This window comes from Ornithorhynchus anatinus, chromosome X2 (genome assembly GCF_004115215.2).
Source record: "Ornithorhynchus anatinus isolate Pmale09 chromosome X2, mOrnAna1.pri.v4, whole genome shotgun sequence".
NCBI lineage: Eukaryota > Metazoa > Chordata > Mammalia > Monotremata > Ornithorhynchidae > Ornithorhynchus > Ornithorhynchus anatinus.
The window spans coordinates 3,297,093-3,324,727 of NC_041750.1; the positions used below are offsets into that span (position 1 = coordinate 3,297,093).

Here is a 27,635-nt window from a genome sequence, read left to right on the forward strand (position 1 = left end):
GGAACAGGTTGCCTTGGAGTCACCGGATGGTGGAGGGGGACATTGCAACTCCCATGGACCCTGGAGACAGGAGGAGGCTCCATTCATTCATTCGCATTTAATCGAGGGCTTACTGTGTACAGAGCACTGCACTAAACGCTTGAGAGAGCCAGACGCTCTCCCAAGCCTGGGAGTCAGAAGGTCGTGGGTTCTGATCCCATCTCCGCCACCTGGCTCTGTGTGACCTTGGGCAAATCACTTCTCTGGGCCTCAGTGCCCTCATCTGTAAAATGGGGAATAAGACTGTGAGCCCCGTGTGGGCAGTGACCGTCCCCCTCAATCTGCTCGTTTAGTAGAGCGCCTGGCATATAGTAAGTGCTTAACAGATGCCACCATTATTGTTATCGAACTATAACAGTAGAACAGACACATTCCCTGCCCACAACAACCTGGCAGTTTAGAGGGGCCAGACAGACATTAATAGAGATAAATGACAGATACGGACATAAGTGTTTCGGGGCTGGGAGGGGAGATGAATAAAGGGGGCGAGTCAGGGCGACGCAGAAGGGAGTGGGAAAAAGAGGAGAGGAGGGCTCAGTCGGGAAGACGTCTTGGAGGAGATAGAATTACCAAAACCGTATCACACCATACGTACCTCGAAATAACCGATCGCACCGCTTCAGCCCCCGAAGCCGCCGAGCCGGGCACGGAAGCCGGTAGGTCACCTTCGCTCAATCGCCCAAGCTGGACACTCTAGAACCAGTCAGGAGCCGGCGGGGGTGGGGCGCCTCAGGAGCAGACGGGAAAGGATGCTCGATCTAGCAACCGAGCCATTCCAGAACGGAAAAGGAGGTCCGCGGAGGTCATCGGATCCACCCCCCTGCCTCTGGAGAAGACTGCCCGGCCACGGACCTGAAAGGAGAAAAACAAATCAGCATCCACCCCCGAGGAACGGCGTCCAACGTCCGGCCGCCCACCTCCCCGGCCGATCGCCGTGGCAGTCGCACCTGAAAGGGGGCGGCTCGGAGGCCCCGCCGGCCCCCCGCGTCCGGGTGGGATCGAGGGGCCCGGCGGGCCCTTCCGCTCCCCGGAGTCGGTCCGAGCTGGGCCGGGGCCCACGGCCGACCTACGTCGCGGCCGACTCCTTGGGCGACGGCCAGGGACTGGCAAGGGGACACGCTTTCTTCCTGGAAGGATTCTTGGCTCGAATTCCGGGGTCCGCTCCGTCCTCCGTCTCCCCTCGGGAACCCTCCCCCCCCCCCCCCCGGGGCCTTGGCTCCTGCCGCCCCCTCGGCGATTCCTTCTAGGGATGACACGCTGGCGGCGATCCACGAAAACTCAGTCTGACGGGGTCGGCTTTTGTTATTTTTTTTTCTTTTAAATGGTAGTCACAAAGCGCTTACCAGGTGTCGGGCACCGTACTAAGCACCGGGAGAGATACAAGCTATTCCAGTCCCCTTGCCACATGGGCCGCACCACGTTAAATCTCCATTTTACAGATGAAGGAACTGGGGCACAGAGAAGTTAAACGACTCGCCCCGGGTCACGCAGGAGACGAGGGGCGGAGCCGGGATCAGAACCCAGTTCCTTCTGACTCCCAGGCCCGCGTTCCAGCCACTCGGCTAAGTCCTTCGGATTCCTCATCCCAGGCAATGAGGACCCGTCCTTTCTCCCCCGAGAGGACCGCGAGCCCCAAGCGGGACAGAGACTGACCCAACCCCAGGGCTTGGCCCAAAATGAGGACTTAATTTAATGACTATTAAGCTCTGAATCGACCACAAGCCTCAGCACGGGCTGACAGGTCCCCCACCCCAGGCTTCAATTACCCACCACCAACGGGGAACTGGAGAGAAGCAGGTTTCGCCCAGGTCTCTGTGCCAAGCGGGAGTCCCCGCTGCCTCGCCAACTCTCGGAGTTTCACCTCTTGGAATGGCCCACGCGAAGAGAGGATTAAAAGACAAAAAGTCACACCCCTTGTCTTCTCTGGGGTGCCCTTCTGCGAGGGAAAGGGGAGTGAGCGGGTGCCCCTAAATCTTGAACTCAAACGGCAGGATTCACACTCTCTTCAACTGGCAGCCGGGAAGCCCGGGATGCCGTGATAAAGGAACGGGAGAGCCTGGGCCTAACTGGGGAGTCCCTTAGGACCTCGGAGCGTCTGGGGGAAAAATCGAGGGGTGGGAAATCCAAAGAAGGCAGGGACAGACACCCCATTCCAGGACAAAACAGCCAGCGCTATTTTATTTCCTTTTTAATTTTCCCGGAAGGATATACACCGAATATCCCATTGGCAGTAAAGCGCATTCAATGTGTTTTATAAGCCAAACAGTCACTTGGTTTAAGCAAACACAATTACAAAGTAAAAATAAGACCACAAAATAATAAGACGCATGTTCATAACATACAAAGAAAAAAAAAAACGCCACCTACTCAGTAGGCAACTTCAACATTCCAACTCCTGAATATATATTTATAAATTTACATTTTCACTTACAAAAATAGACTTCTGAGAGTTCGGATTTAATTGTCTGTTTGTTTTTTTTTTGCTTACATTCTGGAGAAACGAAGCCGACGGCTTTCACCCTCCCCTCCTCCTCCTCCTCCTAAGACTCCCTGTTGTCTCTCTGTCCACCTTAAGACCAGAATCAGGCATGTCCCACACAGAAATCATGTGTCAAGGCGGCAGCCAGAGCGTCACGAAAAGGCACCAAGACGTGGAACTTCTTCCAACCGAAAGGAAAGACGAAAACCAAACCAAACCAAACAAACCTCCAAAAGACTTTTTTTTTTTGCCACATGTGAGAGTACAGTCGGTTGGTATTTACAAAAAAAAAAAAAAAGTGAACGGAACATCACTCTGACACATGCTCGGGTTAATATCTAGGAAGTGCCGTTTCAGCGAGAAGTTTCAAACGTGGCCAAGCGTAGTCGCTAAAACGGAATCGCCGTGGGTTTCGTTTTGTTTTCTTTCTCTGGTTTCTTTTTTTCCCTTTTCTTATACAAAACGAGGCCCTGACTCCAAATCATACCGTGTGAATCGGCCAGTCGCCGTCACATCGAGAGTAGCCCAAGAAGAACGAGATCTCTGGCACGGGGACGCTGTACAGAGGCAGGGGGCCGGACCCGAAGGCCCCGGCTCCCTGCCCGCCGAACTTAAGGTTCAAACGTTTTCAAAGGGGGAGGGGGTGGAAATTAGACGGAAATGAGATATCCAGAGTCCATGCAAATCAAGTCCTTGGATGGAGGTGATGGATTTCGGCATGGCTGTGGCTTTTTCAGGCAGCTGAAGTTAAAAGGGGGGGGGGGGAGGCGGGGGGAGGGGGGGGGGCGTGCGTGCAGAGACGAGGAGTCGGATCGGGATCCCCGTCCCGACCCCGCACCGACACCCCCGACCCGAGAACGGGCCGGACACCCCCGTCTCCCCCGGGACGGGGCGGGGGGGGGGGGGGGGGAGGTGTCCCTCTTCGGTCCCCCGCCCCGCCCCAACGCCAGTCCTCTTCTGGCCCCTAACAGATCTCTATTGTCCTGGGCGAGAAGGCGGCCGCCATGTCCGAGAGGGCCGTCGAGCCGCCGAAGGGGCCGGCCACGCCCGGGGCGGCGAAGCCGGGGACCCCCGGGGCCGGGAAGGCGGAGGCGATGGAGGAGAACGTGGAGGCGATGGAGGGCGAGGGGAAGCCGCTGTGGGCCGGGGACGGGTAGGACGACGAGGAGCCGGGGGACGGGTAGGAGGTGGGGGCCGGGGACGGGTACGAGGCGCCGACGGAGGAGGAAGAGGAGGAGGAGGAGGAGGAGGAGGAGTAGGAGAGGGGCGGGAGCGAGGAGGCGGGCAGGGCCGGGGCGGCGACGACCGCCGGGCCCTTGTCCGCCTTCTTGTCCTTCTGCCGCAGGTGGATCTTTGTGTGTCTCTTGCGCTCGTCGCTGCGGGCGAATTTGCGGCCGCAGATGTCGCAGGCGAAGGGCTTCTCGCCCGTGTGCGTCCGGATGTGGGTGGTCAAGTGGTCGCTGCGGCTGAAGTTGCGCATGCAGATGCGGCACTGGAAGGGCTTCTGGCCCGTGTGGATGCGGATGTGCCGGGTCAGCTCGTCCGAGCGGGAGAAGCGCCGGTCGCAGGACTCCACGGGGCAGGCGTAGGGCCGCTCGTGGGGCGGGGTCTTGCTGGGCCTGTTGGGGTACTTGCGCAGGCGGCCGGGCTTGGCCGCCTGGGCCGGGTAGGCCGCCCCGAGGGGCTTGGGGTCCTGCGAGCCCGTCTGCGTGGCGAAGGCCTTGATGGTGGACAGGGGCGTGAGCGACAGCTGCGGGCCCCGGCCCTCGGGGGCGGCGAACGGCTTCTGCTCCGCCGGGCCCAGCTCCCCCTGCCCCTGCCCCTGCCCCGGCGGGAACAGGTAGTCCGGGATCACGGGCACCTGGAAGCCGGCCTTGGCGCCGGGGTAGGCCGGGGGCGGCGGGTACTGCAGGCCGCCGGGCCCCCCCGGGGGCGGGGGGAAGGCCGGGGCCTCGGGGAAGAGGTCGGCGCCGGCCGCCGGGAACGTGGGGGCGGCCGAGTAGACGGGGCCGTTCTCCGTCGACTGGACGGCGCAGCTCGGCGGGGGGCTCTGCGAGGCGGAGGAGGCCGGCGAGGCCGAGGCGGCCGGCGGGTTGGTCACGCTCACCAGCCCGCTGACCAGGCTGAACAGGGGCTCCGGCCACAGGGGGTTGGCCCCGTTGGGCGCCGGCTCCAGGGAGAAGCGGCCCGTGTAGGCGATGGGCGGCAGGCGGGTCGTCTGGTTGGGGTAGCCGGGCTCCGCCAGCCCCTTCTCGGCGCCCAGGGAGATGTCGGGGAAAGTGTCTAGGTGGACGAGAGGGGAGAGACAGACGGAGAGCGGCGGCGTTACTCGGGGTGGGGTCGGGTCTCGGGGGACGGGGAGGTTCCGGGGGGGCGTCGCGGGGGGCCCGGTTAATAATCGACGGCGGCAGATCGCGACGTTCCTGGAAGGCCTCCGGCGGCAGAGCCCTCCTCGACAACAGCTGACGCAAATACGGAGAACCCCCCTCCACTGCAGCTCCCCGGGCTCCGCATCGGCGGCCAGCGGGGGCATCCCCTCCTCTCCCCGGCCCGTCCCCGGGACCCCCCACCCCCGCCGGGCATCCCCGGGCATCCCCAGCCGGACCCCTCGGGCTCCCTCCGGCCGCTGCGGGCGGCCGGGCGGCCGGGCGGCCGGGCGGGGCACCGTGCCGACGCTCCCTCGCTCGGCAAAACAAGCCCCCCCCTCCCCCTCCATCACCACCCCCGCAGCCCCAGAAACCGCCTCTGAGCCCCTCCCCGCCAACACACCCCAGGGGGAGGAGGGGGGAACGGGGGGGGGATGGGGGGAAGGAAAGGGGGGGGAAGAGGGTTGGGGGAGAAAGGGGGGGTTGGGGGAGAAAGGGAGGGGGGGCTGAGGGGGGAGAGAGGAAGGGGGGGCTGGGGGGGAGAGAGGAAGGGGGGGTTGGGGGGGAGAAAGGAAGGGGGGGCTGGGGGGAGAAAGGAAGGGGGGCAAGGGGGGAGAAAGGACGGGGGGTCTGGGGGGGACAAAGGAATGGGGGGCTGGGGGAAGAAGGGGGGAGCTGGGGGGAGAAAAGAGGGGAGCTGGGGGGAGAAAAGGGGGGGCTGGGGGGAGAAAGGAAGGGGGGGCTGGGGGGAGAAAGGAAGGGGGGGCTGGGGGGAGAAAGGAAGGGGGGGCTGGGGGGAGAAAGGAAGGGGGGGCTGGGGGGAGAAAGGAGGGGGGCTGGGGTGGAGAAAGGAGGGGGGCTGGGGTGGAGAAAGGGGGGGCTGGGGGGGAGAAAGGAAGGAGGGGTTGGGGGAGAAAAGAAAGGGGGGCCGGGGGGAGAAAAGGGGGGCCTGGGGGAGAAAAGAAGGGGGGCTGGGGGGAGAAAAGGAAGAGGGGGCTGGGGGGAGAAAGGAAGGGGGGGCTGGGGGGAGAAAGGAGGGGGGGTTGGGGGAGAAAAGAAAGGGGGGCCGGGGGGAGAAAAGGGGGGCCTGGGGGAGAAAAGAAGGGGGGCTGGGGGGAGAAAAGGAAGAGGGGCTGGGGGCGGAAGGGGGGGTCTGTGGAGAGAGAGGGGAGGCTGGGGGTCCCCCCTCCCGCCCCCGGGGCCCCCGCGGACGAGGCCGGACGCGGCGCGGGGGAGGGGGGTGTCCCGGCGGGCCCGGCCGGCGAGGGCGCGGCGCTTTTTACCTGCGGCCAGGTGTTCGAAGTGCTGCTCGCCGGCCTCGCCCGCGGGGGGGAAGCCGCCGCCGCCGCCGCCGCCGCCGCCCGCCGGCCCCGCTGCTCCCGCTGCTCCCGGTCCGGCCGGTCCGGCGGCGTCGGGGGCGAAGGGAGCCCCGGCGGAGCCCAGCAGCATCATCTCCTCCAGCTTGGGGTAGTTGTCCAGGGCGGGGGAGGAGTGCGGGAAGGGGCCGAACGGGTCGGCCAGGGCCAGCGGCGCCAGCAGCTGCAGCTCCGCCTTGGCCGCCGCCATGGGGGGCGTCGGGGGGGGGGGGAGGGGGGGTCCCGGGAGGGGGAGGGGGGTGTCCCGGGGGGGGGGGTCCCGCGGGGGGGGGGGCGGGTCGGGCTGGTCCTGCGCGGCCGGTGCTGCGGCGTCTCTCCGGCGCCTCCCCCGCCGCCGCCGCCGGCTCGGCCTCCATATAAAGGGTCCGGGCGGCGCGGCCCCGCCCCCGCCGTGACGTACATGGCCATATTTGGGAGGGAGGAAGCCCTTATATGGCAGGGCGGGAACGGGAGGACCCCCCGCGTGACGTCACGCGCCCCCCCCTCCCCCCTCCGGCCGCGCGCTCCGCTCGCTGCGCTCGGACGGGGATCCCGGGGACGCCGCCATCCCTCCCTCCCTCTTTCCCCTCTCTCCCCTCCTCCCGCTCCCGCCGGAAGCCCCCGCCGCCATATTAGGCGCTGCCCATATAAGGCCGGTTCCGGCGGGGGATCCTTCCTGGGCCTTATATGGCGCTTCCGGGACCCTCGCGCCCCGGACCGCGCGCCGCCTCCTCCTCCTCCCCCCCTCCCCCCGACCAGCTGGCGCGCATGCGCGCGCTCTCCCTCCTCCTCCTCCCTCCCCCCTCCCCCCTCTCCGCCGGGAGGAGCGGGAGGGCCCGCGAGCGCGCCCCTGTGCGCGCCCCCGCCCGGGGCCGTGAGAACCAGGGGAGGGGGGGAGGAGGAGGAGGAGGAGGCCACTGAGGACGCGGCGGCTGTCCCGGAGAAAGCGGGGAGAAACCGAGGCAGCCCCGCCCCCACCTTTAGGGGAGGGGAGACCCGTGCCCCCCCCCCCCACCATTGGGGGAGGGGAGATCATTTCCCGCCCCCACCTTTGGGGGAGGGGAGATCCACTCCCCCACACTACCTTTTGTGGGGGAGACCCATTCCCCGCCCCCACCTTTGGGGGAGGGCAGATCCATCCCCCCCACCCCCTTGGGGGAGGGGAGATCCACTCCCCCTCCCACCCTTGAGGGAGGAGAGATCCACCCGCCCCCACCTTTTTGGGGGGGAGACCCATTCCCCCCCCCCACCTTTGGGGGAGGGCAGATCCATCCCCCCCACCCCCTTGGGGGAGGGGAGATCCACTCCCCCTCCCACCCTTGAGGGAGGAGAGATCCACCCGCCCCCACCTTTTTGGGGGGGAGACCCATTCCCTCCCCCCACCTTAGGGGGAGGAGAGACCCATTCCTTCCCCCCACCTCCGGGGGAGGGGAGACCCATCTCCCCCACCTTAGGGGGAGGGAAGACCCATCCCTCTCACCTTAGGAGGAGGGGGAGACCCCTCTCCCCCCGTTCTGGGGGAGACCCATTCCCCCCCCCAACCTCTGGGGGAGGGGAGACCCACCCCCCCACCTTAGGAGGAGGGGGAGACCCATCCCCCCCATCTTTAGGGGAGGGGGAGACCCTTCCCTCCCCCCCCCCCAGGGTCTGCAGGGGAGAGCAGAGGGGTTTCCCCTCCCCTCCCCCTCCCCCTCCCCAGCCCGGCCTGGCTGCCCACCTCCTCCGGGCTGCCCCCCGGGGCCGGTCCTGGGGGGGGAGGGCAGGGGGCCGCCGACGCAGTGAGCGCGCAGTGAGCAGGCGCCGCCCGCCCCGCATCCCCCTCCCTCCTTCCCTCCCCCTCCAGAATAATAATTGCAGCTTTCCTTCAGCTCCTACTATGTGCCAAGCACCGTACTAAGCGCTGCTGGGGTAGAGACGAGGTCATCGGGTTTGTGCAAAGCACCGCCCCGAGGATCCCAGGCGATCAGCTCGTCCCACCTGGGGCTCACGGTCTAATAATAACGTTGATATTTGTTAAGCGCTTACTAGGTGCAGAGCACTGTTCTAAGCGCCGGGGGAGATTCCCCCACGAGGGAACTGAAGCGTGGAGAAGTGAAGTGACCGGCCCAAAGTGACACAGCCGACGAGCGGAGGAGCCGGGATTCGAACCCACGACCTCTGACTCCCCAGCCCGGGCTCTTTCCGCTGAACCCCGCCGAATGCGGCGCCTGACACATAATAAGCGCTTAACGAAGACCTTAAAGAAATGAGATTCGTGATGAGGAAGGGATCTGGGCAACTAAAAGACCCCGGCCAAGTTCGAGGTCTCGATAGTCCTGGGCCCGGGTATTGGGTATCGGGCTTATTATTTCCAGGATTTTTAGGATGAAAGCGAAATTGGAGAACCAGGGAGGTGACGGGGCAGTGTGAGTAGAGAGCCGATTCCGGGGGTCTAGATTTGAGAAGAAAAGCATTCATTCAATAGTATTTATTGAGCGCTTACTATGGGCAGAGCACTGTACTAAGCGCTTGGAACGAACAAGTCGGCCACAGATAGAGACGGTCCCTGCCGTTTGACGGGCTCACGGTCTAAAGAAAACAGTCTACAGAAAATCGACATCGTGAGCTGGAATGGGTAGTAAGAGTTGATCTTGCTTCAACTTAGATGATTCCATCACAGCGGGTCATCGTCAGAATGGTTAACGCTCTGTCCGGATCAAAGTCCCGGGGGTCCGGGTTCCGTCCGGGGGTTGGCGGGGGAAGACCCCCAGCCCTCCAGCGCGACGTCCCGGGTGCTCGCTCCCTCGTCCTGCTGGAGTCTCTCCCTCCCGCACTTGGCCTTCCAACCACAAACTGGGGAAACCGAGTCCCACCCTCTCCAACCGGCGACCAACCCTTCCCCTCGTTACTGCCTCATATTCTTTGTTCGAGTCTTCCCGGAGAAGATACTGGATTCACCTCAGGAGACCCTCCCCGGTGCCCACTTCAGGGTTTCGTACCCCGGAAGCCCCCTTGACGGACCGCTAGAAGGCAGGGGGTCTTACGGTTTCCTCCTTAATAACCCTAATAATAATAATAATAGCACTGATAAGGAGCATAGTGGAACGAGCGTGGCATTGGAGCTTGGTGCTCTAGCCTGCTAGGTGAACTTGGGCAAGTCCGCTTCTGTTACCTCAATTTTCTCCTCCAGAAAATGGGGAGAAAGTACCCCCCCTCGCTCCGAGACCCGTGGCTGCGTGTGGGATCGAGATTGGGTCTGAGCTGACTTTCTGGTATTGTCCCCCCACAGTTAATAAACGGAGTGGTTAATAAACATTATGGTGAACACCTTGAACCCGTTTAGGAAATTCGATTTCTCAGAGAGCTTTCACATGAGCTCTCATATTTTCTTCCCACGCCATCTCAGGGGCGGAGTCGTTAACACCCTCACTTTACAGGTGGCGAGACCGAGGCCGCAAAGCTGGTCAGTGGCCGACCTGGGACTAATAATAATAATAATAATTATAGTGATAATTTTGGGATTTGTTAATCGCTTACTATGTGCCGGGCACCGTACTAATCGCTGGTTTGGCTACAAGCCAGTTGGGTTGGATTCACTCCCTGTCCCGCGTGGGGCTCGCGGTCTTAATCCCCATTTTCCAGATGAGGTCGCTGAGGCCCAGAGAAGTGAAATGACTTGCCCAAGGCTACGCAGCAGACGGGCGGCAGAGCCGGGATTAGAACCGACTCCCGGTCCCGCCCGCTACCCACTACGCCATGCCGCTTCCCTAGAATGTAGGCCTTTAGGGCTCAGAAATTCCTGCTCTTTCGACTGGTCTCCTTTGGGCCCAGGGAAGTGCACGCGGTGCGCTGCGCGTAGTAAGTGCCCAATAAATACCCAGCAAGTGCCCAATAAATACCACCTCGGCCCTCCTGGATTCCCCTGTTTATTTAGAGAAGCAGCGTGGCTCAGTGGGAAGAGCCCGGGCTTGGGAGTCAGACGTCATGGGTTCGAATCCTGCCTCTGCCACTTGTCAGCTGTGTGACTCCGGGCGAGTCATTTAACTTCTCTGTGCCTCAGTGTCCTCATCTGTAAAATGGGGATTAAGACTGTGAGCCCCACGTGGGACAACCGGATCACCCTGTATCTACCCCAGTGCTTAGAACAGTGCTCGGCACATAGTAAGCGCTGAACAAATGTTAACACTGTTATTATTATTTGTCATTGACTAATTTACCCACTTGTGTTTCTCTTCCTCATTCATTCGGTCCTATTTATTGAGCACTTACTCCGTGCTAATGGAAAGAGCCGGGGCCTGGGAGTCAGAAGATTGTGGCTTCTCATCCCGGCTCCGCCACTTGTCTGCGGTGAGACCCTGGGCAAGTCATTTCACTTCTCTTTGCCTCAGTGACCTCATGTGGAGCGTGGGGATTGAGAATGTGAGCCCCAACGTGGGACAGGGACTTTGCCCAACTCGATCGGCTTGAATCAACCCCAGTGCTTAGTAGAGCGCCTGGCACATAGTAAGCGCTGAACAGATACCGTAATTATTAGTAATAGCATTATTTTACCTGATAACACTGATGACCATAGCATCTATTAGGCATTTCCTCCGTGCCTCAGCCCTGTGGCAAGCAGCATTGTTTAGCCTTAATCAGAAATGATAGAAGCCCTTTTGAGTGCAGGGCTCTGAAAGAGGTGCTTGGGAAGTAACCAAAGACAGATCTCAAAGCCCTCAAGGAGCTTGCTGTCGAATCGAGGAGAAAGCAGCCTTAACCATAGGAATAAACCGCAGATAAGTTAGAGAAGATAGAATTTACAAATACATATATATATATATATAAAAAACAGTGCTTGGCACATAGTAAGTGCTTAACAAACGCCAATATATATAATAACGGTGGTATTTGTTAAGCGCTTACTATGGGCCGAGCTCTATTCTAAGCGCTGGGGTAGAAACGGGGTAATCAGATTGTCCCACATGAGGCTCACAGTCTTAATCCCCATTTTACAGATGAGGTTACTGAGGCACAGGGAAGTGAAGTGACTTTAGCTGACAAGGGGCAGAGCCGGGATTCGAACCCGTAACCTCTGACTCCCAAGCCCGGGCTCTTTCCACTGAGCCATGCTGCTTCCCATGTTTAAGTGTATATATATATATATATACATATATATATATATACACACTTACTCCTTAGACTATAAGCCCCATGTGGGACAGGGTTATGTGACACATAGAAAGCGCTTAACAAATACAACGACTAAAATAATATTAATAATATGCACCTTTATACACGTGTTTACATATACATTTATGAAAGTATTCCTTAGGGTCTATTATACACACATACTATTACACACAAAGACATGTGTAGATTACAGAAACATCCATATTACATGTATTATATGAATGCAATAGGCCCAAAATACAAATGATATTAGTCAGTCGTATTTATTGAGCTCACAGTCTAAGCAGGAGGGAGAACAGCTGTTTTATCCGCATTTTAAAGTCGAGGAAACGGAGGCCCAGAGAAGTGAAGCGACTCGCCCGAGGTCACGCAGCAAGCCGGGGTTAAAACTGAGGTCCTCTGACTCCCGGGCCCTTGCTCTTTCCATTAGGCCGCACTGCTTCTAGTAATAACAATAACAACAATAATAATAATGAATAATAATAATCGTGGTATCTGTTAAACACTTACTCTGCACTGGGTATATTCATTCATTCATTCAATAGTATGTACTGAGCGCTTACTGTGTGCAGAGCACTGGACTAAGCGCTTGGAATGTCCAATTTGGCAACAGATAGAGACCATCCCCGCCCACTGACGGGGGAGACACGTGGCAAAGGAAAACTGAACGAAACCAAAACAAGACTTGGGTTGGACACAGTCCCACCTGGGGCTCCCGGTCTTCAACCCCATTTTCCAGGTGAGAGAACTGAGACCCAGAGAAGTGAAGTGACTTGCCCAGGTCACCCAGCAGACGAGTGGCAGAGCCGGGATTGGACTGTTTCCCCTCTCCCGCGGACGAGGGAGAGACCGAGGCCCCGTTTGTGGAGCCGGAGCCTGCAGGATGGGGCTCGAGTTCGGCTCTCGCCAGGCCGACCGTTTCCCCATCATTGTTCTCTGGCCGGAACGGACGGACGGACGGAGATTTCCAAGCCCTTTTCGCTGGCTCCGTCCCAAGCTCCCGTGGAGGAAGGAAGGGCGGGGACGGGGGCTCTCGGCCCACTGGCGGAGTCGGCCCCGCTCGTTGGAGGTGCCCGTTCCACCTGTTGTCTCCTGCTCACCGCTCCCAGGGAGCGAGGGAAGAGCCGGCCTGCCCCCTACCACCCCCGTCATTCATTCATGATGGTACTTGTTAAGCGCTTACTAGGTGCCGAGCACTGGTCTAAGTGCCGGGGTAGAGGATGATAATATAATAATGATAACGGTGTTGGTCAAGCACTTACTATGTGCCAGGCACTGTACTAAACGCTGAGGTAGATACGAGCAAATGGGGTTGGACACAGTCCCTGTCCCACGTGGGGCTCACAGTCTTAATCTCCATTTTACGGATAAGGGAACGGAGGCCCAGAGAATAATAATGTTGGTATTTGTTAAGCGCTTACTCTGTGCAGAGCACTGTTCTGAGCGCTGGGGTAGACACAGGGGAATCAGGTTGTCCCCCGTGGGGCTCACAGTCTTCATCCCCATTTTACAGATGAGGGAACTGAGGCGCAGAGAAGTAAAGTGACTTGCCCAAGGTCACGCAGCAGTCTAGCGGTGGAGCCGGGATTAGAACCCGCGACCCCTTCGGACGCCCAGGCCCGGGCTCTAGCCACTACGTCATGCCGCTTCTCATGATAAAAGTGAATCGGGTTAGACACAGTCCCTGTCCCACTTGGGGCTCACGTTCATTCATTCGATCGTATTTATCGAGCGCTTACCGTATGCGGAGCACTGCGCTAAGCGCTTGGGAGAGGACAGTATGACCATAACCAGACCAAACTGGGCCTCAGTTTCCTCCTCTGTAAAATGGGAATTGGTTACTTCTTCTCCCTCCTACTTAAACTGTGAGGCCCAGGGGGGACGGGACCGTGTCCAATCTAATTATCCCAGATCTTGAACCTACCCCGGAACCCAGATCCCGTACCGACGCCATCGCTCAGTACGCTGCTTGGCAATCCATCGATCCATCTGGTATTTATTGTAATAATGTTGGTATTTGTTAAGCGCTTACCGTGTGCGGAGCACTGTTCTAAGCGCTGGGTCATACAGAGTAATCAGGTTGTCCCACATGAGGCTCACAGTTAATCCCCATTTTTACAGCTGAGGTAACTGAGGCACAGAGAAGTGAAGTGACTTGCCCACAGTCACACAGCCGACAAGTGGCAGAGCCGGGATTCGAACCCATGACCTCTGACTCCCAAGCCCGTGCTCTTCCCACTGAGCCACGCTGCTTCTCAACTGTAAGCTCCCCGTGGGCCGGAATCACATCTATCAAATCCGCTGTTCGATAAATGCCATTGACTGATTGAGCGCTTCCTGCGTGCAGGGCACTGGGCTAAGCGCTCGGGGGAGTGCAGTACCACAGAGTCGGTAGACCCGTTCCCAGCCCACGAGGAGTTTACTACGGTCAAGATGGGGAGGCGGACGTTAAAATGAATCAGGGGAGACGGACATTAAAATGAGTCGTCGTCATCGTCACCGTCAACGGTGTTTACTGAGCGCTTACTGCGTGCAGAGCACTGTACTAAACACTGGGGAGAGTACAGTACGGCAGAGTTGGTAGACACATTTCCTGGTTTCAGTCCAGAGGTGCGAGACATTCAATATGAATAAAGAATTTATAATACGTAATTTGCTATAGGACGGGGGGAAATGACAGAGTGCAAGGTGGTGTTCCACGGTTATTATTACTAGGCTCATTTTTAGTCAGGCGCTTACTACGGTGCTCACGGTAAGCACTCAAGAAACTCTATCGATTGATGGATATTAGTTCCTCCCTCCCCCCTTGCCTTAAGAGGAACCAAGCTGAGGGAAAGAGAAGCTGCATGCCCTAGTGGAAAGAGCTCCGGGCCCGGGAGCCAAAAGGACCTGGGTTCTAATCCTGCCCCCGCCACTCGTCTGCTGTGTGACCTTGGGCAAGTCACCTCACTTTTCTGGGCCTCAGCGACCTCATCTGGAAAACGGAGGTGGAGACGGTGAGCCCCAGGTGGGCCAGGAACTGTGTCCAACCTATTTAGCTTGTATCTATCCCAGCGTTTAGAACAGTGCCTGGCATATAGTAAGGGCTTAACAAATACCATTTTTAAAAAAAAGACGTTTGTAGACCCTCCGAAGGGGCTGCCTCCCCTTCCCTCCCCGACCCCGATCCCGCCCATCTCCCGGCAGCCAATAAATCGTCACCGGAGCTTGAAGGGCGACGGATGGGTCTGCAGGTTGGTAACCTCGGGGCCCTTTCTGCGAGCTTACTTTAGCAAAGTCTGAGCGCCCCAGAGGTATGGGGAGGACCCCCTTTCTCCCCCAACCCCCCTACCCGCCAACCACCAAGGAGCGTTTAGGTCAGGGTTGGTGTTTTCACTCAGATTTTCCTAGGGAAGACTGGGTGGAGTGGAAAACAAGAAAGAAATCGAAGCTCACGTTTGAGTGGAAAGTCGAGTCAGCTGTAAACATCCTCCGCTCTGGCCCGGGGTGCCGGCCTGCTCCGCTGAGGGTGTCAAAATTGTTCTATCAGAAAGGAAAACATAACCTTTTTTTCCACCCCAGTTTCCTCCCCTCCTCCCCGGCCCCCCTACCACGTCAGCAGCCACCACGGCCGACCGGGCCTGTGGTTTCCCGCCGGGGCCGCGGTGACACAGGAAGTGATTCTCCGTCAGACTTTCCGAGCGCTCACGACGCGTCGGGCCGGGGCCGGCGGATCCCCCTCCTGCGACTCCCCGAACGATTTCCATCCAGCCCCGGCCCCTGCTCGCCATTCCCAGGCCCGACGGGGTCTCCCGGAGCTGATCCGAGATTCCCCACGATGGGGGAATCGTTGTCGGAGCCTCTGGAAGAGCCGTCTGGCTGTCTGGTTTTAATCCCGGCTCTGCCACGTGTCTGCTGTGTGACCTTGGACAAGTCGCTTCACTTCTCCGGGTCTCAGTGACCTCATCAGTAAAATGGGGATGAAGAGTGGGAGCCCCACGTGGGACTGGGACTGGGACCAACCTGACTACCTTGCATCTATCCCAGAGCTTAGAACGGCGCTTGGCACAGAGTAAACGCTTAGCAAGCACCATAATTACCATCATTATTATCCTTATTATCAATCTGGAGGGCCTGAAGGGGACGGAATTGGGGGGGAGGGCAGGGGAGGCCACGGATGGGGTGGGTGGAGACAGAAAGACAACCGGATAATTGTGGCCAATCGGTCCATCCGTCCCGGGGATTTATTGAGCGCTTACTGTGTGCAAGGCACTCAGTAAGCTCTTGGGAGAATCCAGTAGAACAATAAACAGACACATTCCCTGCCCACAACGAGTTTACAGTCTGGAGGGATGAGCTTACGGTCTAGAGGAACCAGACCAGCAGACCGAGGGTTTGGAAAAGTACAATAAAATAGAGTTGGTCAACATAATCCCTGTCCACAGTGTGCTTAGAGTCTCCAGAGGAAGACATCACAGATAGGGGAAGAATTCCAGATAGGGGAAATAGCATATCAGGCTACGGACATAAGTGCAGTGAGGCTGGGGTCAGTATCAAAGTGCTTAAGGGCAATTTGGATGTGTGCCCTTGAATCTGTGACCTCTGAACATTCGATATCAGCCCCATTCACTCACACGATCGTCTTTATTGAGCGCTTACTGCGTGCAAGGTACCGTATTAAGTGGTTGGGAAAGTACAACCCAACAATAACCAGCTGCATTCCCTGCCCACAGCGAGCTCACGGTCTAGAGGGGAAGACAGACAGCAGTATGCAGAAATAAACAAATAAATAACAGAGCTATACATTTGGGCTGTGGGGCTGGGATGGGGGATGAATGAAGGGAGCCAGGCAGGGCGATGCAAAAGGGAGTGGGAGAAGAGGAGAGGAGGGTTTAGTCAGGGAAGGCTTCTTGGAGGAGATGGGCCTTCGATAAGACTTCGAAGTGGAGGGGAGCAATCGTCTGCCTGAAATGAGGGACGGGGGGGACGTTCCAGGCCAGAGGTAGGATGTGGGCGAGAGGACGGCGGCGAGACAGATGTGATCGAGGTACAGTGAGAAACCCCACCCCCAACCCCGCGGCCCTTACGTACGGATCTCTGAATGATTTATTATAAAGGACTCATTTATTCATATAAACGTCTAGCTCTAGGCTGTGTATGGGCAGGGAATGTGTCCGCTAATTCTGTGGTACTGTCCCAAGCACTCAGAACTGCGCTCTGCGCAGAGTAAGCGCTCAATAAATACAGTTGATTGATTAAGGGATCCACAACCAGATGCATAGTCAGCACAGAGGGGAGGGCGATTGTTCAGCGCCTACCATGTGCTATGCCCTGTGGCTGATACAGGATAATCCGATTGGACGCAGACCCTGTCCCACAAGGGGCTCACAGTCCACGTAGGAGGGAGAACGAGGTTTTCGTCTCCATTTAAAGGTGAGGAAACTGAGGCTCAGAAAACTTAAGCGACTTGCCCAAGGTCACCCAGCCGGCAAGTGACGGAGCTAGGATTAGAACCCAGATCCTCTGACTCTCGGGCCCGGACTCTTTCCGGTAGGCCACGCTGCTTCTCCATGGAAAGAGAGGCAGAGATGGAGAGAGAAAAGCAGAGAGAAGGGAGGGAGACTGAGGCAGGAAGCGGAAAAGCAAAATGCATCCAGCCTGTGCTCTCTTCATCTCTGGATGGCCCTCACTCATAAACTCCCCTCTGACCCACATCCGGGAATGCCCCATCTTTGCCCTTCTTCAAGGCAATCCATCAATCAGTCCTATTTATTGAGCGCTTACTGTGTGCCGAGCACTGGACTAAGCGTTTGGGGGAGTACAGTTATAACAAAGTTGGTAGACACATTCCCTTGCCCACAACGAGCTCATACTCTAGCGGGGGAGACAGATATTAATAGAAAGAAAGAATTTACAGATATGGGCATAAGAGCTGTGGGGCAGAGGGAGGGGTGAGTAAAGGGAGCCCATCAGGGCGACGCAAAAGGGAGCGGGAAAAGAAGAAAAGGAGGGCTTAATCAGGGAAGGCCTCTAGGAGGAGATGGGCCTTCGATAATAATAATAATAATGATGATGATGATGCTATTTGGTAATAAGACTTTGAAGGTGGGGGAGAGTGGTGGTCTGCTCAGAGGCAGAGGGATGGATGAGATGACCTTCCTAAGGTCTATCCTAGCTGGAGGATTTTAGGAGGGAAACGACGGGGATCCAGGCGGGATTCCGGCTTTAGCCGGATTTAACCGGGGTGAGGAGGGGGACCCGGGGGCGGGCGGACTGGAGGGTCAGGACCCCCACGGCCCCCTTCCCAGCCCCCAGGATCAGGATCCCTGAAAGGACGTTCAATGCCAAGCGGCTTCCTTCCTACGGATCCCTTTGTGCTTTCCGGCAAAGCCCCAGCGTTTCCAGAAACGTCTGAAGGCAGAGGGAGGAGACAGAGCAGAACCTTACATAAAAGCACACGGAGGGGACGGAACAGGCTCTCTGAGGTTTCTTTCTTTCTTTTTTTCCTCTCTTCTCTAAAAACCCATTCCAAAAGCTGAGCTAGAAAGCGCGGGGGCTCTGTCCCTCCCTCCGCGGCCCCCTCTCTCCCGCCCCCCACCAGGAACGCCAGCGAGGCCCGTTCTCGGTCAGTTGGAGCCGGTCGGGGGGAAGCGAGACTCTTTCCTAGCCGACGGAGTCCTCCCGCATCCCTTCGGAAGAAGCGACGCGGTCTAGAGGGAAGAGCCCGGGCCGGGGAGTCGGGAGACCTGGGTTCTAATCCGGGCACCACCGCTCGCCTGCTGGGTGACCTTGGGCAAGTCGTTTATCTCAGTCTCCTCCTCTGTGAGATGGGGATTCAATTGAACCCCGTGTGGATCCGGCTGATAAGGCTGAGGAGAAACAGTGTGGCCTAGTAGAAAGCTCAAGGGACAGGGTTCTCATCCCGGCTCCACCACCACCTTGCCGCGTGACCTTAATCAATCGATGGTATTTATTTTGTGCAGAGCATTCCCACGGCACTTATTACCTATCTGCCATTTATTTCTTTATATTATTGTCTGTCTCCCCTTCTAGACTGTAAGTTCACTGTGGGCAGAGAATGTGCCTGTTATAGTGTCGTATCGTCAGTACAGGGCTCCGCACACAGTAAACGCTCGATAAATGTGACTGACTGATTGGCTGACTCATTAAGAGCTCGGAAGAGTATAATGCAACGGAATTAGCGGACGCATTCCCCGTCCATAACGAGCTTACTTAGGCAAGTCACTTGGCTTCTCTGGGCCTCAGTTTCTCCGTCTGTGAAATGGGGATTCAAGACCCGTTCTCCCTCCTCCTTAGCCTGTGAGCCCCATGTGGGGCAGGGACTGTGTCCGACCTGATTAACTGGGGTCTCCTTCAGTACTTGGCTCAACAAATAGCGTGTCTTAGTAGAAGCGGGATGACCTAGTGGTCAGTGCTCGGGCCCCGGAGGCAGAAGGACCTGGATTTTAATCCCGGCTCCGCCCCTTGTCTGCCGTGGGACCTTGGACAGTAAAATGGGGGTTAAATCCTCCTCCCTCCTACTTAGACCGTGAGTCTGTTGTGGGCCGGGGACTGTGTTCAACCTGATAAACTCGTATCTACCCCAGTGGTCGGACATAGTACGTGCTTAGCAAAAGTACCATATAAAAATACCACGATCATTATTATTACCCCTGTTGTTATTATTGTCATCCCTGACCACAGCTCTCCCACCCGGGAGGCTTTCCTGCCTCTCTCCTGCTCCATCCCAGCAGCCCCCCAGAGACAGTGGGGGGAGGGGAGTTGGAGAGGCCTAAACTGCCCCCCCCCCCCCCGCCCCCAAACCCCCGATTCCCCAGGGCAGGCCGGGTCCTGCCACCCCCAGACCAGAAGAAAGCCAAAAAACATCCAGGTAGCCCCTCACAGCTAAAGATCCAGGAGATACAACGCCCACGACACACACACACACAACGCTGACGACATCAGCACTCTATCCGGACGCAGGCCCAGATGCTGGGGGATTGCTGGAATGGGGCAAATGGATCCGGGTGCAGGTAGTCTGGGGGGGGATGAGGGGCTGGGATTTAGAGTGAGGGTGGGGGTGGGTGTCCTCTGCTTGAAGAAGATTCATTCATTTGTATTTATCGATTGCTTACTGTGTGCAGAGCACTGTACTGAGCGCTTGGGAGAGGACAATATAACAATGGACAGACATGTTCCCTGCCCAGAATGAGCTACTTTGTATGGGGAGGTTCTCACCCTCAGTGACTGAAAAGGACAAGAATAATAACGGTGGTTGTTGAGCGCTTACTATGAGTCAAACACCGGGCTCAGCGCCGGGGTAAATGCAAGTTCAGCAGGTCAGACGCAGTCCCTGTCCCACATGCGGCCCACGGTCCAAGAGGGAGGGAGACCAGGAAGCTAAGCCCCATTTTACGGAGGAGGAGACCGAGGCCCTGAGAGGCAGAGTGACTTGCTCAAGGTCGCACAGTAGACAAATGACAGAGCGCAGGTGTTCTGACTCCCAGGCCCGGGCGCTCCGGGCTAGGCCTCTCTGCTTCCCACGCGAGCACACAGGCCGCCCCTCGTTGCGCCGAGGTGTCTGTTGCTTGCTGGGTTTGGGCTCTCGCCTCCCGGCCCCACCAGGCTGCAGCTTTCGCATCTTCTGCAGGGGATGAGCCGCTCCTCTCCGGATCGCAGCCTTCCCGGCTGGTCCGTCTGAGGCTACCGGCTCCCCGGTTTCAGGGTCCCTGGCTAAGTTTCCGGCCCCCTTAATTTGAGCGGCGATCAGGAGGGCCGTCCATCCCCCCCGCGCCGGGGGCTCCCGGGCCTGGCCTGAAACGGGGCCGCCCCACCCCCCGTCCACCCTCCTGGGCCCGGGACGGGAGATGGACCTCCCAGGAGAGGACTCGGGAGCGGGGCCGGGTTCTCGCTAACTGGGTTTCCCCTCCCGCCGACTTCTCCAAGGAGGCTTCAGGTCTCCTTCTCCTCCTCCTCCTCCTCGTCCTCCCAGCGCCTTCCTGCTGGCAACTGTACAAGGCATTCTCGCTTTGGGGCTCTGAATCTAAATTGGGAGTGTGAAGTCGTCCCCTCCTCCCCCTTCTCCCTCTCCTGATTTAGCTTTTTATATTAAAGAGAGAGAGAGAGATGAGCTTGGTGGTGGCCACCCCCAGATCTCCCCAACCTCCCCCACCCCGGCTCCGCCTCGCCCAGAGTTGTCAGTCAGTGGGAGGGTCCCCCAGGCCCTCGGGAACTGAACCCAGATGAACTCCTCGCCTTCCCCCTTCCTAAGACCTTGAGCTCTCGAGGAGCCTCTTTTTCCCCGACCGCTTTCGCCGTGTCCTCGCGACATCCCTGGGAAGCGAGGAGCGGGATTCATCTCCCCCACTTTTACAGATGAGGACCCGGAGGCCCAGAGAGGTGAAGTGATTTGCCCGAGGTCCCACGGCGGGACCTTGCCCCAGCCAAGATGAGAGCTCGGGCCTCCTGATTACCAGACTGTCATAAATAATAATGACAGTGATTGTGGTATTTGCTAAGCTTTTAGTCTGTGTCTATAAGTATTAATAATAACAGTAATAATAATAACGGTATTTGTTAAGCTCTTACTGGGTGCCAAGCACTCTCCTAAGCTCTGGGGTAGATATGAGGTCAGCAGGTAGTGTCACGTGGGGCTCGCCGTCTTAATCTCCATTTTCCAGATGAGGTAACTGAGGCCCAGAGAAGTTAAGCGGCAGAGCCGGCATTAGAACCCACACTCTCTGACTCCCAGGCCCGTGCCCTTTCCACTAAGCCCCGCTGCTTCTCCATAATACCATAATAACAAATACCATAATGATCATGGTATCTGTTAAGCCCTTACTGTGTGCCAAGCACTGTTCTAAGCACTGGGGTAGAGCACTGTACTGAGCCCTGGGGTAGATACGATCGGAACAGATGGGACATGGGGCTCACGGTCTAAGCAGCAGAACAGGCACCGAACCCCCATTTTGCGGATGAGGGAAATGAGTCAGTTTATTGAGCTCTCATGTGTGTATAGCACTGTGCTAAGCGCTTGGAAGAGTTCCATTGACTATAACAGACACATTCCCTGCCCACAATGAGCTTACAGTCTAGGGGACTCCCCTCTCAGCCTCCTCTACCCCTCACACTCCCGGTGGGGCAGGACCAGGGCAGGGGAGGGGAGTAAGTGCTCAATAAATATGACTGGACGAATGAATGAACGAACGAATGAATGAATGAATGGGGTGGATCCAAGCCAATGGGGTTGGACCCAATCCCCGCCCCACATGGGGCTCCCAACTCCATCAGTTTCATCGAGTTTCATAGAGGCGGCCCGAAGGGCCAGCCGTTTTCGCGTGGAGTCAGCGCAACGGAACTGAAAACGGGGAAGTGGGGTTGAATCTTACAGCTCATTTGGCTCCCGTAAGTGCTATTTTAGTTCTCCATCCCCTGCCTGCCATCATCATCATTAGTGGTATTTACTGAGCGCTCACTGGGGGCAGAGCACCGTACTAAGCATTTGATAGAGGACGACAGAGTTGGTAGACACCTTCCCTTGCCTATGATGAGCTTACCGTCCCTTGTCTCTCCCCTCATTCGTTCATTCAGTCTTATTTATTGAGGGCTTACTGTGTGCAAAGAACTGTACTGAGCGCTTGGGAGAGTACAATATTGTGGAGGGCTCCCCACACCCATAAGCTCATTTTTTAAATGATATCTGTTAAGCAGCATGTCCCAGCGGCAAGAGCCCGGGCTTGGGAGTCAGAGGACGTGGATTCTAATCCCGGCTCCGCCACCTGTCTGCTGGGTGACCTGGGGCAAGTCACTTCGCTTCTCTGGGCCCCAGTCAACCTCATCTGTAAAATGGGGATGAAGACCGTGAGCCCCACGTGGCACCACCCGGTCACTCCAGCACTTAGTGCTTGGCACGTAATCGAATCCCCCGATTAGACCGGGATTGTGTCTCTCTGTTGCCGAATTGTCCATTCCAAGCGCTTAGTCCAGTGCTCTGCACATAGTAAGTGCTCAATCAATACTACTGAATGAGTGAATAGTAAGCGCTTGACAAATACCATCATTATTATCATTAATGGGACTACGTGCTGTACTAAGCACTGGGGTCGATACAAGCTAATCGGGTGGGCCACCGGGGGCTCACAGTCTTCATTCCCGTTTTCCAGATGAGGGGACTGAGGCCCAGAGAAGGGAAGTGACTGGCCCAAGGTCACCCAGCAGAGAAGTGGAGGAGGAGGAGGGATTTGAACCCAGGTCCTTCTGACTCCCAGGCCCGGGCTCTAACCATTGGCCGACTGGGCCGAATTAAGAAAGGCAGGCGCCCTGGAGACGGGCGCCACCTAGCGGCCACCCCTCAGCGCTGCAGACGCCGGCGGCCCTCGAAGGGGGTTTCTTGGCCCGGTCCTCCGCAAAACGCTCTGCTCTTCCTGAGCCCTGGACTAGGCGTTCGTTCATCCTTTCATTCAGTCGTATTGGATTGAGCAGTTACTAGGTGCAGAGCACTGTACTAAACGCTTGGAATGTCCAACTGGGCAACAGATGGAGACCATCCCCGCCCAACGACGGGCTCACGGTCTAATCGGGGGAGTCGGACAAAAACAAGACATTATCACGATAGAATCGAGGGGATGGACACCTCATTAACAAAATAAATAGGTAATAAAGAATATATCCACATGAGCACAGTGCTGAGGGGAAGGGGGAAGGGGCGTTGGGGCCCAACGGTTCCGTGGCCAAGTCTGGAGAGCGAAGCTGTCCAATTGACCCATAACCAGACAAGCAGCGACGGTAGCTACGTATTTATATTTATATTCATGTCGTCTAACTCTGTTCTGTTTGACTCCCCCAAGCGCTTAGTACAGTGCCTGGGAGTCAGAGGGACCTGGGTTCTAATCCCGGCTCCGCCACGTATCTGCTGGTTGACCTCGGGTGAATCACCTCACTTCTCTGGGCCTCCGTTCCCTCATCTGTAAAATGGGGATTCAGAATGTGGGACAGGGAATGGGTCCAACCTGACTAGCTTGTATCTACCCCAACGCTTAGTAGAGTGCTTAACAAATGCCATCAAAATAAAAATAAAATTTCTCTTGTGACCCAAATCTTCTCCAGACCAAATCCACCCATGATAACAACACTCCTTTGCAGGGAGAAGGCAGTGTAGACGGGCAGAGTCCCTGAAGCCACAGAACCCCAGTTGAAGAGACTGTCCTGAAAATCCAAACTGAATTCATCCAGCTAGACAGATGGATCCAGAAGAGACTAAATCCATAAGATTTAGTGCCCCCAATCCTGCTCCCTCTCCCCGATCCTGCCTTCTGGGGTGGGGGGGAAGAGGGGGCTCGGGGCAGATCCCAGATTCCAGTCAGGGTGAGAGGAACAGGGCAAACTAACGCTCCCCAAAATCCCAGCTGCCCAGATTGAGTCACCCGGGCTTCCGACTGATTCGCAAATGTCCCAGGAAAAATTCCCCACTGGCTCATCTCTCCTTGTATCCCAAGGGGACCGGGAAGTGGCCACTCTTGGAACGGTAAGATAAGGGGATTTGCAATTCTACTGAAAAATGAAAACTGATTTTTCCCTAAGCGGTCACAGACCCTAAGCTCAAGACTGAGACCCCTCTCTCCTCTCTACTCACAGACACACGTGTGCCTAGGCACACGCACATGCAACATATATTCACACACCTTCCTCTCTCCTCTTCACCCCCTCCCAGACACACTCGGGCGAAAATAATAATCAAAATGACGGTACTTGTTAAGCGCTTCCTATATGCCAAGCACTGTTCTGAGTTCTGGGGTAGACCCAAGTTATTGAGTTTGGACACAGTCCCACGTGGGATTCACGCTCTTAATTCCCATTTTACAGCTGGGGGGAACAGGGGCCTAAAGAAGTAAAGTGACTTGGCCAAAGTTACACAGCGGACGAGCGGTGAAGCCGGGTAGAGAAGCAACGCGGCTCAGCGGAAAGAACCCGGGCTGGGGACTCCGAGGTCATGGGTTCAAATCCCAGCTCCGCCGCTTGTCAGCTGTGTCGCTTAGCTTCTCTGGGCCTCAGTTCCCTCATCTGTAAAATGGGGATGAAGACTGTGAGCCCCATGTGGGACCACCTGATGGCCTTGTATCCTCCCCAGCGCTTAGAACAGTGCTTTGCACATAGTAAGCCCTTAACAAATGCCATCCTTATTATTATTAGGATCCAGATCCTTCCTACTTCCAGGGCCGTGCCCTAACCACTAAGCCACGCCGCTTCGCCTCTTTATCTACACACATATACACGTACGCCTGTGCCTACACGCACCCTCCCTTCCCAGACGTACATAAGTGCACACAGACATACAAACACACACCCTCTGGGCTCCTCACCACCCCCTCCCAGAGCCCCCCGCCCACCCCTCCACCTTCCCCGCTGCGGGCCTGCCACTTCCTCTGAGCAGAAGCAGGCAGCTCTCCGGTCCCAGGCTAAATCCGGCTCGGGAGCTGAGAGCCTATTATTATTACAGCCTCGACAAGATGCAGATTATTACAGACTCGACAAGATGCAGAGCTGCAGTGCCCGGGGGAGGGGGTGCGGGGGGGGACGCGGGAGCTGGAGGGAGGGGAGGGTGGCTTTCCTCTGGCGTCAGAGCCTGGAAACCCCATTTTATCCAGAACGCTGGGCGCCCACGCGAAGAAGGGGCGGGGGGCCGTGGGGAAGGGGGAGCGGGAGCCCTTAGCAAGGCCGGTTCTGAGATGGTGCTCTACAACCCTTCCATCCTCGTCTGGCATTTAGTTATTATCATCAAACAGCCCGGCTCGGTGGAAAGAGGCCGGACTTGAGGGTCGCGGGTTCCAGTCGCGGCCCCGCCACTTGTCAGCCGTGAGACTTCGGGCTAATCACTTCACTTCTCTGGGCCTCAGTTACCTCATCCGTAAATAATAATAATGGTGACGGTGGTCGTTGAGCGCTTCCTATGTGCCGGGCACTGTTCTAAGCGCTGGGGGAGATACAAGGGCATCAGGTTGGCCCACGTGGGACTCACGGTCTTCATCCCCATTTTATAGACGAGGGAACCGAGGCCCAGAGAAGTGAAGCGGCTAGGCCAAGGTCACACGGAAGACAGGAGGCAGAGCGGGGATGTAAAATGGGGATTGAGCCCCATCTGGGATGACCTGATAACCTTGTATCTCCCCCAGCGCTTAGAACAGGGCTTGGCGCATAGGAAACGCTTAAGAAACACCGTCGTTATTATTTATCTCTATTAATGCCTGTCTCCCCCTTTAGACCGTAAGTTCGTTGTGGGTCAGGGAATGTATCTGTTTGTTGTCGTATCGGCCTCTCCCAAGCGTTCAGCCCAGTGCTCCGCACACGGTAAGGGCTCAATGAACATGACCGACCCAAGCTGAAAAACCCACAGCTGCAAGCGGAGAGGGAAAGCTTGGCTTTCGAGGCGTCATTCAGAGAGCACAGAGAGCCCCCTCCCCAGAGACAGGGTCTGCCCGAGCCCTGCTTCCCCCAGGCTCTGTGGGCACCCCCCATCCTTGGGGAGAGGAGATGGGCGGGGGTGGGCGGGGCCGGGCAGATTCCCGCCCCTCGGAAGACTCCCTGGAGGAGGTGGTCCTGGAGCTGGATGCCGGAGGACTGGAGAGACCCAGTCGTCGAGGGGTCGGAGGTGGGAGATTCCGTTCTCCCCTCTCGGACGGAAGACCCCAGCCCAGAGACGGGGGGGTCCCCCGACCACTCCCCTCCCAGGCGCCCCGGATTCTCCTCCCTTCACTGCACCACTAGTTCCCTGAGCATATTTAGTCCTAGAATCCCGTGTTTCCATGACAACCAGCAGATGCGGCTGGTAGGCTGGGCCTGACACCAGAAGCCCCTGCTTCCTGCCCCCCTCCCAACCGTGCCCTACCCCCCCCCCCAAAAGCCCGACCCGATGCTACCTGACCTCTAGGACTCAACCCCCTGTTTGGGGTCCGGTGCCCTTTGACCCCACGGACCCGGTGGGGGGAGAGAGATTTGGGATGACTGGGTTCTGATCCCAGCTCCACCAGTCGTGTGTGACCTCACTAGTCACTTCACTTCTCTGTGCCTCAGTGACCTCATCTGTAAAAATGGGGATTAAAAAATGTGAGCCCCACGGGGGACAATCTGATGACCCTCTATCTCCCCCAGCGCTTAGAACAGTGCTCTGCACATAAGTAAGCAGCGTGGCTCAGTGGAAAGAGCACGGGCTTTGGAGTCAGAGGTCGTGAGTTCGAATCCCAGCTCTGCCACTTGTCAGCTGTGTGACTGTGGGCGAGTCACTTCACTTCTCTGGGCCTCAGTTCCCTCATCTGTAAAATGGGGATGAAGACTGTGAGCCCCACGGGGGACAACCTGATTCCCCTGTGTCTACCCCAGCGCTTAGAACGGTGCTCTGCACATAGTAAGCGCTTAACAAATACCAACATTATTATTATTATTAAGCGCTTAACAAATTCCATAATTTTTATTATTATTCTTTGTGCTTCAGTTCCCTCATCTGTAAAATGGGGATTAAATGTGGGACAGGGACAAAACATCTGGGGGTGGGGGTGGGGGAGTTCATCCACAGAAGGAGGAGGGTCTTAAATGTGAATGAACCTTCCCACACCCCCCGCCCCACAATTCTCTGACTGCAGGGGATTCCCTCATAATAATAAAAATAATAAAAAATGAAGGCATTTGCTAAGCACTTGCTATGTGTCACGCGTGGTACTAAGTTCTGGGGTAGATACAGGATAGTCAGATCGGACACAGCCCCCGGTCCCACACGAGGCTCACAATCTAAGGAGCATAGAAATTGAATCCCCCTTTTACAGATGAGGAAACTGAGACCCAGAGAAGCAACTTGCCCAGGTTCACACAGCGGGCCAGTGACAGAGCTGGGATTACGCGGCTTAAATCACTTCACTCCTCTGGACCTCGGTGACCTCACCTGTAATACGGGGATTGAGACCGTGAGCCCCACGTGGGACGGGGCTGTGTCCAACCCCATTTGCTTGTAATAATAATAATAATAAGGATGGTGTTTGTTAAGCGCTTACTATGTGCCAAGCACCGTTCTAAGCGCTGGGGGACATACAAGCTTATCAGGTTGTCCCAGGTGGGGCTCGCATCTTAATCCCCATTTTACAGATGAGGGAACTGCGGCACAGAGAAGGGGAGTGGCTCGCCCCATTTGTTACGTGCTTACTACGTGCCGGGCACTGTACTAAGCCCTGGGGTGGATACAGGCAAATCGCAAAGGACACGGTCCCTGTCCCACGTGGGGCCCAC

At 57.2% G+C, this 27,635-nt stretch overlaps 1 protein-coding gene across 1 annotated transcript; it reads right to left on the reverse strand.

The window, feature by feature from the left end:
- Positions 1-3,412: 3,412 nt before the first annotated feature.
- EGR1 (early growth response 1) lies at positions 3,413-6,455 on the reverse strand. The gene is made up of 2 exons (XM_029052622.1): positions 6,168-6,455; positions 3,413-4,801 (listed from the first exon to the last, which is right to left on the reverse strand). Exons 1-2 carry the CDS (start codon positions 6,448-6,450, stop codon positions 3,483-3,485), a joined length of 1,602 nt encoding a protein of 533 aa, XP_028908455.1. The 5' UTR covers positions 6,451-6,455; the 3' UTR covers positions 3,413-3,482.
- Positions 6,456-27,635: the final 21,180 nt, after the last annotated feature.